General features: G+C 40.4%; 2 protein-coding genes across 12 annotated transcripts in view; one reads left to right on the top strand and one right to left on the bottom strand.

Annotated features, from left to right (window-relative positions):
* LOC137969728 (beta-4C adrenergic receptor-like) overlaps positions 1-4,486 on the top strand; it is a 36,982-nt gene extending 32,496 nt beyond the window's left edge. For 3 of the 6 annotated variants that reach the window (XM_068816072.1, XM_068816074.1, XM_068816075.1), the window contains one exon: positions 1,238-4,486. In XM_068816072.1, coding sequence (XP_068672173.1) covers positions 1,251-2,345 — 1,095 coding nt within the window. In that variant the 5' untranslated portion in view covers positions 1,238-1,250 and the 3' untranslated portion in view covers positions 2,346-4,486. Of the gene's footprint in view, positions 1-119; positions 325-402; positions 1,165-1,237 lie in introns of those variants that run through there. The other 3 variants (XM_068816077.1, XM_068816076.1, XM_068816073.1) reach the window with 3 other exon arrangements.
* Positions 1-5,960, bottom strand: part of LOC137969727 (potassium voltage-gated channel protein Shal-like) — a 34,409-nt gene extending 28,449 nt beyond the window's left edge. For 3 of the 6 annotated variants that reach the window (XM_068816064.1, XM_068816066.1, XM_068816068.1), the window contains exons 1-2: positions 5,117-5,780; positions 4,532-4,627 (exon numbers count right to left, since the gene is read on the bottom strand). The gene's annotated coding sequence lies outside the window, so the exon portion shown is untranslated. Of the gene's footprint in view, positions 1-4,531; positions 5,781-5,868 lie in introns of those variants that run through there. The other 3 variants (XM_068816065.1, XM_068816067.1, XM_068816069.1) reach the window with 2 other exon arrangements.
* Positions 5,961-10,000: the final 4,040 nt, after the last annotated feature.

Raw genomic sequence — 10,000 nt, 5'->3', positions numbered from 1 at the left:
ATTATTTTTTTCTGAAAAACGTTTCCTTTAATGGATTTAATCTTCTTTGGAGACAAAGCTGGATTAACCGTTCTCTTCCGTTGTATAATTCGTTTATATATATATATATATATATATATGTTCAAACAAGGCTTGGAGCTTGCGATTCCATTTTCATTCGTTCCATTCTTGAACTGTGGCTAAAATTGTAATTTCAAATTCACGCTCGTCTTCGAAGTAAACCACACAAAAACGCAAATGGGCATGATTTTTAAACATGGCAACAGTTTAAATACGCGCGGAGCAGGATGGACAAAGACGGCCTTATCTGGTTTTTACAACGAGGTAAAACCGAACTTAGAGGAACTCTTTCCTTTCATTGTGTTCATTTCCTTTCGGGCTTAAGAGCTGGCTTACATTATTTACAATGCCGGGAGAGATGTCTTTGTCCTTGTCAAAATTGTGAAGACTTTTATGTAAACGAAGATGAGAAACTAAGATCAGTTACCCTAAGAGCACAAAAACTGTCATTCAAGAATCTTAGTGACCAAACCGTGATAGCCACATCTCCAACGCACCCAGTTTTAAAATTCATTCCCCAAATCAGGAGCAAATTAGTGCTTATTAAACTGAAGAAACAGAGAATTATATAGAATTATTCTTGAACCGAAGAAGTTTTTCTATTGAATACGAAGAAAAGCTGGCAATTGTTTTGCAAAGCAATGGAAATTGATTCCATCTTTATGAAAGTATAAAGTTTCATGAAAGGGATTTTGATGCCGTGTTAATTCTTGTGACCACGATGTTGGCTTTAATGGGCGCGATATCTATGTAATATCTAATATCTGTCTTATTGTGGTTTTAGCCAATTAGAATGAACTTAACGACCATAACATATGCAGCACATTTTCCATATGACACCCAGGAACATAAACAATTAAGTGTCCAAACTCGTTTCACTGACAGTGGTTGCCAAGGCCAGAGTCATTTTTCTCGACTAGAATCTTTTGAATCGTTCGAGTCCATGTAGATTAAAAGCGACCACAAAGACAATTGACCGAAGACAGCCGGCACTTCGTTTCTCGCAGGTGCGTTTCTTTCAGGTTGTTAAACCTGAATGACTTACTCAACGTGAGCAATAATACGGCTTCAACGCTAACAGAAACACACAAAAAAACGCGACATGTAAGATATTGTTGTTCCAACACTCGAACGCAACTTGCTTGTGAGTATTGATGTTCTTACTTTGTGATTTTAGATCAGAAACAAAGATGGCTAACGACTCATTTGCTCATTTTGAGAAGTCTCTTCGACGTTGCAAAGATCTACACGCTCTCTTCGACTTCCCTGCACTAAACGCCTTGAAGCATAATAGCACGGAGAGGAAATACGCAGCGAAAGCCTTGTTAGGAAACTTCTCGGCTTGTAATGCGCGGAATACGCCACAACCTACAGATTCATGGACGGCTGACCAACCGCACCCTGTCCTCATTTCATATTTCGTTATTGTGGCCGTGTTTGGACTGGCCATAAACTTAAGCGTAATCGGTACTATCTGCCGAGTGCGCCGGCTATGGACCATCACCAACGCGTTTGTCATAAGCCTGGCAATGGCGGATTTCCTAATGGCCAGTGTGCTCATACCACTCAACATCTACGTAAAATACACCTATGATCCAAATCTTGGCGTCGCTAAAGATACAATCATCACTCTGTTAGGGGTTGCTTCGCTTTTAAACCTGGCCGCTGTCACGTTCGAGCGCTTCATGTCCATTTCTTATCCGTTGACGTACGACGCTTACCTGAATCGTTGTCGCGCTACCTTCATCATCACAGTCGTGTGGTTCGTGTCCATTTTTCAAGCGTTTTTTCGATTAGCGTTTAAGGATGAAGAAGCTGATCGAATCTACGAGATCATTCAGTTTTCGTTAGCAGTTGCCTTCCCATTTCTGTGTATTCTAATAGTAAATATCAAAATATATTACGTGGCTCGACAACATGTACGCCAAATTAACGCATCCACTCCTGAAGGCCCCAGCCGCGTATTCAACAAAAAGCTAAAAATCGTGAAAATCATCACCCTTCTTGTGGGCACATTCACCGTGACCTGGATCCCCTACTGGATCCAAAATATTTTCGAACATCATAACCCTGATGCTAACAACCTCAAGGTGGCTGAGAAGGTGACCGAAGCCGTGGTGTGTTCGACCGCCTTGTTAAATCCATTGCTATACGGTTTACTGCGCAAAGATGTTCGTGAAGCGATATTGAGAGGTCTGAGATGCCAGAATGTGAATCAAACAGAGACGCAGAGCTTTTCTCACAGCCTGCGAACAGAGCACACGCCTGCATTGACTTCTAAATAAACACTGAGAAATCACTCCAAGCATCTTATTACTTGAAGTTCAAAATGTGCCTCGAGTGTTTCTTTTTGTGTTCAAGGGACTTATAAAGAAGTCCATGGCCAGTGGACTTGAGCGATGTGCTAACAATAATCAGTGTATATAAGACGACTCAGTTTACATCAAGGGCCTGTGTGGGCCACTGCATGTGGGTATAAGTTACTTTGACTGACAAAACTCTTGTATTGTCATGAGCAGAAAGTCTTGTTCGAAAGTTAATGAAAAACTGTTTCTAATTTCGTAGATTGAAGATATTTTTTAAAGCCAATGCATGAAAAAATCTTAGGGTCCTTTTTGGTGGGTTCGAAGTACACTGAATCATAATCCCAAATGTTACGATTTTGAATGGGAAATTTACATTCAGTGCATTGCGTTAGAAAATGATGACTCTACATTGATAGTCGGCGTGTGGATGCGATTTCGGACTCTATTATTCAAACTTTAACTTAAATATGACACAAAATGCGCTCGTTAATCTTATCTTTGAGCTATAGTCTGACTTAGATTTACCAAAATATAACATAATATTATTGACTTATTCTTTCCATTACGACACAAATGTAGGTCGTTTATCACTTGTTCATTTTATATTTAACTCGCTGAATATGTAATTGGTTTTGAATGCCAAGATATTAAGGCTGCTTTCGATTGACCGTATTCCGGAAGAGGAATACATGGAATAGAAGTTAGAAATCCTTCGTTCTTACGGAGATTCGCAATAAAATTGTCAAACACCTGATAAAATGCTATTTTAAACAAATGCTTATTATCCTTGTTGCCTCAAAACGCCAGACAAACCGTTTTAAGTCATCGCTCCAAGTATTCTTTTTCCGGAATAGGGTCAATCGATCGCACTCTATGATTCCAACGTCATTTAGGCATTGCTTTACTCAGTGAAATATGGCCTCTACTAAAATGGGTACCCGTCAAGGAAAGTTTTGCCGTGTTTTCAAACAATGCCGAAGTGCTCTAAAATTCAGTTTGTTATCAGGAAATAGATGTAAATTGCATACGCTTAGAAGATTAAAAACTATATTAAGACGCTATCATCATCTTTTGTGATCTTATTTCACCGCTATCCTTTTTGTCATCAGATGTACTACTTTACATTGGTAGACTTTATTAATTCTTTTTTGGCGGTGTCTTGGATTCAGAAGGTCCGTCGAAATCTACAAAGTTCTATTTGCTTGGAACTTAAATGCCCCTTCTTTCTTCAAACTCCTTAACTCATTAAAACTAAGTTTATACATCAGTTCAACAAATGCTTGGCGAGCAGCCTTCTTGTCTATGAAGCCAGCTGTTCACTCAATTGAAGAGCAGTTTAGACTACCCGGCTCCTTCAAAACCTACTTTTTTCGTTCAGTTCTGTATTTCTACACGTTTAATAACCTCAGAGTCATTGCCGCCTAATGCTAAAAGTACTTGAGTGGAAAGATTACATGACAACACACAGTAAAAACCAATCTGGATAGAATTCAGTGACGTGCATCTTAAATTAAGTAGGTCTAAGTGGAGATATCTGGTTCCAAATTGAAGTTCTCTAGAACAATATAGTAAGGGGGGCATTGATTACGGTATTTTTAGACAGGTTTTTCAGATTTTGTGCCAAGAAAATTCAGTTTTTCGGTTTTCGGCAAAAAGACAAGTGGTTTTGGGTTTTCCTACTTGGTCTACAGTTGCGCTTTCATCAGCGACAGCATTCTCCGACCTTGCTCTATTTATCGAATTAGCTTCCTGACGCAGACTTAAGTTCGTATGCCTGACGTATTAGGGACCTTTAGATTGGAGAACAAGAACGACTACGAATACGAGTTTTCCGTGCTGATCATGCGTGTAAGGTTTGGAGGCCGACATTTTTCGAAGTGCGCATGCTCAGAACGGAAAACTGGTATTCGTGGAGTATTCGCGAGGTATTCGTAGTAGTTCTCGTCCTCCGATCCAATGATCCCTATTACCAATTAAGCAGTTCGAGAACGCTTTTTAAAACTTGGTTTTGCCTGCGATTTCCGGTTTTCGGTTATGATCAAAATGTACAGGGGTTGTTCGGTTTTCAGCGATGTTTTGTGCGGATTTTTGGATTTTTTAAATACCCCAATGGCCCCCTCATATGAGAATGCTGCATATGTAACATTAATAATCTTAAAGCATACCTGTTAATTCGAAGAAAAAAGCCATGGCACAGGAGAAAAGCAAAACCATTTGAACCATTTAACCGATTCTTGTTGTTGGTTTAATAGAGCTTGGCACTTAAAAATTGTAAATAAAATAAAAAAACAAATAAAGAAAATTAGCTCTTCTTTGTTAAGCCAGGAATCAATCAGTTCAATCGAGAAGAAGACTGAAAAATCAGCTGGACTAGAGTGAAATTTCGTTGCTTTTAAATTTGGCCATGAGAGATTTATTGCTGAAATTTTCACGACTGAAACTCTGTAGACCTTTGACCTTGAAGGCAGTAAGCCATTTTTAGCTTCCAGTTAAAATGTCTAGGACTGGCTGCTTAAAGCAAAAGAAAAAATTAAAAATTTGTCTCTTTTGCGGGTCATTTTTTTGGTGAGAAATATATATTTAACGTGGCGCGAGAATGATAACAGTGACCTGAGCTTTGACTGGTTAAGATTGTCTAAGAAGTATTTTCGCAAATTAAAACCCAACTTAAATTCTGTTCGTTAAATTGAACTGAGAATTACACATTAGAAAGATAGACACATCACAAGTAATCTTGACTTTGTGCTTACGTGTATGTCTTTTCCATGTCCGATGTCCGCTTAAATAATTGCTTTTCCATGACTGATATCATATTTCTAAGAAAGCGAATTCCAACCATCTGAACAGAAATGTCAATTTTGTTATCACCAAAATTAGCACTGTCTTTCTTCTATCTGAAACCTCCAGAACATAATTTTTTTATTCCCAGTAAACGCTTTTCTATGCAACCATTTATCTGACGAACAAGACGTGTTTCAACACACGAGCGGGGAAGCGTGAGAGACAACGTGAATCGCGTTCCCTTCCAGCCTTTTCGCAACCCTCAATTTCGTCGCAGCTGTCTTGAGTTTAATTTAATCGATATTCGGATGTTTTACTCTGCAGCTACTACTAAAATTCGTTTCTTGGTGTTTTTGTTGTCACTAAAAATCCCTTTTTCTCTAAATTAAGATAGAAAAGGTTCGAGATACGAAATGTTTGTTCTGTTCGCAGGAAAAACTGGTTCGCGTTATTTAAATCATGCAACCTTCGATTCCGGCGCAAACTTATCATGGGGAAATTGGTCATGTTTCGAGCGTCAGAGCTTATCGTTAAATCAACAAAGAAGCGTTGTGTGGGGGTTGTCACTTTCGATTTCCTGGATTAATATGTTTACAATATAGAGCATTTAATTTCTCCTGATGAATGAGGCTGTCTTTTGCGGTTAATTCAAACGATCAACGACTTGCTAGTCTTAAATAAATTAATGAGGTAAATTTTTGTTAATATAATTCGAACAAACCAGATGGCACATAGCAAAGCCACTTAGAGTTTCGTTTGAGGATCCAGGCTTTTCTTTAAATTTTAACAGTTTATCAGTTGCCTGAAAAGAAACTGAAATGCCAAAAAGTTAGTTGAAAAGAATATAGAATCTATTCAGAAACCTAAACAACAAAAATTATGCTTTGATTGTATAAGATTATTACAAACAATAGACTCCACAATGACCATGAACAGTACTCCCTTATAAGGGCTTAATGGGGATGTGCGGCCAGCCAGGGTATGTTTTTCGGGATTTTTGTCTTAAACAGGGTATCGAATTTATCATTTTTTGTCTTAATCAGGGGATCGATTTATCAATTTTTGTCTTAAACTGGATATCTTTTCTCGGACGATAAACAGCAAAATTTTTACAAGCCCTTTTAATTAATATTGATTTCCGTTGACTTTGGCATTGATACCAGGCACATTAAACAGTCATAAACAGGGTATCAAAAATCGGAATTCTGTCTTAAACAGGGTCAGAGTATGAGGGGCCTCGCCGCACCTCCCCACCCAGGGATATATCGAGTCCCCCCTCCCCCCCCCTCCGGGGAACAGAGAAATGACTATATGTGAATTGAATTGTGCTTATGCCGTGTTTCGTGTTCACATGGCATAAGGCGAACGCAAGGACAAGAAGAAAAAATTTGATTCTTGTGCTTCCACTTATGTTTATGCTTGCTTCGAGGCTAGGGTTGTCCACATTATGCCGGCATAATTTTGAGCATAATCGTGAGGCATGAGCATAGAGCATTACGCAAGCATATTAGCAAGAACAATTACTGGAAATATGTCAAAATATCGAAAAATCTCGAAATTGGGATTCCTGATAGTCCTGTGGAGAATGATACGTCACAATCGACTGCCCCAGACTTCACCACAGTAAACGGACGTGTGGCCAAGTGGGGCGACTGGGAGTCTGGGACTTGTATTTTTATGGAAAAATGAATGATCAGGGAGAAAATTTTTGAGCATAATAGTAACATTTTTTGAGCGTAAAGAATTAGCATAATAGTGGAAATTGTGAGCATAATGTGGACAACCCTATTCGAGGCCGTTCTCACGATGAAATGAGACGTTTTCTTGCGCTTGTCCAAGCACGCGTTCTTGACGGAACCCCAAATGTGCGAAACTATCGAAGGCAGCTTCAATTCAATGACTGTAGTTTCTCTTCTTCTGAGAAAAACGTAAATCTATTACTATTGTCTATGTCTGATCGAACGTTGACCCGAAAGTCTCGCTTTCGCGCGCTCTGAAACGAACACAGCTTCAACGTGGGTTCAACTGTAATGACAGCTATTTGCATAAAATTCATGTGTGTAATTTGCCGGGCAGGACTGGACGAAATCAGGAACTTTTACTCCCCACTGCGCGCTTTTCGCGATTGGTTTTGCACCTTACGTTTTGTTTCATGAATAAATGACATGGAGAAAAAGGGTTAATTAATTAATGACTAAAACACCACACGAGTACACACGAGTAACACGGATACGTACGAATACTTAACAACTATTCACCGAAGTGGAGGTGGGTATTGGTAGATATTTACCGAGCCGCCAAATATATATTAAAACAGTATGATAATGTAGCACAAAAATATGATTTTAAGTCAGTTTATTTCAGCAACGATTACGCGATTACGCGCGAGTTGCTCGGAGGTGAATAGCAAAGGATATTCGAAGTACCCAATCAGAGCGCACCTTCAACCCTATCCAGTGTTTTAGTAGATACTTAACACAATTATTACATAGTTGACACACCAGAAATCTACCCCTTGCAGTCGAGAGACCGACCATACAATAAAATAATACAATACAATACATACTTAATTGGCCACTCCCCATAGGCGCTTTTCATGCAGGGCCAATGAAACCCAGAAAGAAACGACGGAACAAAACAACAAGAATTGTTAAGAATCCCAATTGGCTGGAGGCAAACCAGATGGCTATATATTATAAGTGAAAAAAAAAAGAACAAAAAAGCAAGGTGATACACGATGACATCAACCCGGTGTAGCCAACACGTTACGCATGCGCACAACCATTTCACCCAGTCTGATGGACCTTATTCACGATGGCCGCCATGTTGGATTTGCTATTATCATGCAAATTAGCTACACACTTCTTAGGGGGCAAACAACACAAGTTCGAGAGGTTATAACGAACACCTTAGCACCTTAGCCACACAGATGATTTGTTTCACGTTCATTGAATGTTTATCACATAAGCAGTAAAATACAATCATTACACAAGTTACTTCGACGTTTTTTAGTGAAAAATGAGCAGATAACGAAGTAGAAAGTCAAAATGTCAAAGGCAATCAAAAGATATAAAAATTTTATAAAAGGTACTTAATTCTAAATACTAAAATGGACTTTTTGCAATGTTATTTTCCAATGTTATTGCCAATTTTCCGCAATTTGCTTTTTTTTCAATGGTTGCCCCCCAGCATAACGCATGGCTAATTTGCATGACAGTATGAAAACCAACATGGCGGCTATCGTGAATAAGGCCTATTGGCAACCATGGACATTTTTTTTGTGAAAAACACGAACAGGAGCAGGAGACATGCGAACCACGTTATCACGGGACTGATCACCTAGAGCAGAAAGAAGATAAGAATCAATTTGATCACGATGAGTATCAACAAGAGAAAATGAGGGGACAGAGAGGGAGGCTCAGGGCGTTGGCCGGGATATGTTATGTCCACGAAAGTTATTTTAAGACGAGCGGAAATCTGTCTTCCGAGACGTCCGCATGCAGTCTTGCCTCGCTCTCAGGTTCTTAGTGAAAAGAGAAAATGACGGCGCACGTGGAAGGCTGATGAATATTTATTTTCTTTCAAACATCGGACCGAGGTTGCCTGCATGCGGACGTCTCGGAAGACTTCCGCTCGTCTAAAAATAACTTTCGTGGACATGACATATCCCAAGGGCTGGGCCGGGAGCCTTCCTCTCTGTCCCCTCATTTTCTCTTGGTATCAACTGGAGAACTTGAAACAGGAACAGAGGACAGAGAAGAGGAACACGAAGCAACTGAGGTAACAGGTTCACAGAGATAACAGAGGAAACAGCAGGCGATGCAGGGACAGCAGGAAGATCAGGAATGGCAACATCAGCGACAGCAACAGGATGAGCCGGGGCAAGAGAAGCCGCTGAGGCAACAGCCTTCTCATCCCTGGACATCACCTCTTCCTCCTCCTCTCCCTCGGAGCTCTCACAAGAGGCCTCATCGGGGGGAGGAATATAATGAGGACTGCTGTCATCCTCAGCGACTGGAACACTGGAAGTCACGCTTGCACTCCCGGGCCATGTGACCAGCCTGATCACAGAGCCGGCACAAACCAGAGAGGCGGCAAGCAGAGCCACGGTTCCGGGTTTACGACATACGACGCTGTAGACAGGCTAGCGAGCATACCAAACACGCCAGTTGTTGTCACAGATTGACACGAAGTACGGACGCGATTTCCATTATGAACTGAAGAGCAGGAAAATTGGCGAAAGTGTTCCGCTGGACCAACAATACATCTCCATAGCATTCAAAAAAGGCTTTCACATCGTCATCCGAAATCTCTGAGGGCAAATCTCGAACAAAAACATAATGGAAACTAGAATCCGCACGGACAACACGAAATTCCACGTCACCACAAACAACGCCGGATAAAATCAATTCATTACACGAAACCTGATCTTTGAAAGTTAAACGAACACGACCGTTCCCCAAAAATGTTGTAAGCATTATGAACTGAAGGCCAACTTGCATCCATCTACTGTGGTGACACCGCAGAGGAACCATGGCAACGATAAATTGCTTCTGGAAACTGCAAAACAACGCTATTCGAATACCGAAGAGGAGACGATATTGCACACTCAGTTTAGGGTTGGGCCCACGCCGTTCCCTCCCGGTAGGTACTTAGTTCAGGGCCCAAAAAATAGCAATGCAAAAGAACCAATTGGTCACTACCACAAGCGCAATAACGGAAATAACCAGAAGAGATAGGTGTGTTAAACACCTCCCTATGGTTGCCAATTGAGTGGGTGAAATGGTTGTGCGCATGCGTTGTCTACACAGGGCTGCTGTTATGGTATTTATAAGTTAAGCTGGGAAGTTGAA

The sequence above is a fragment of the Montipora foliosa genome, chromosome 9 (genome assembly GCF_036669935.1).
Source record: "Montipora foliosa isolate CH-2021 chromosome 9, ASM3666993v2, whole genome shotgun sequence".
Classification (NCBI taxonomy): domain Eukaryota; kingdom Metazoa; phylum Cnidaria; class Anthozoa; order Scleractinia; family Acroporidae; genus Montipora; species Montipora foliosa.
The sequence above is the reverse complement of the archived record's forward strand: the minus strand, read 5'-3'. Positions and strand labels throughout refer to the sequence as shown.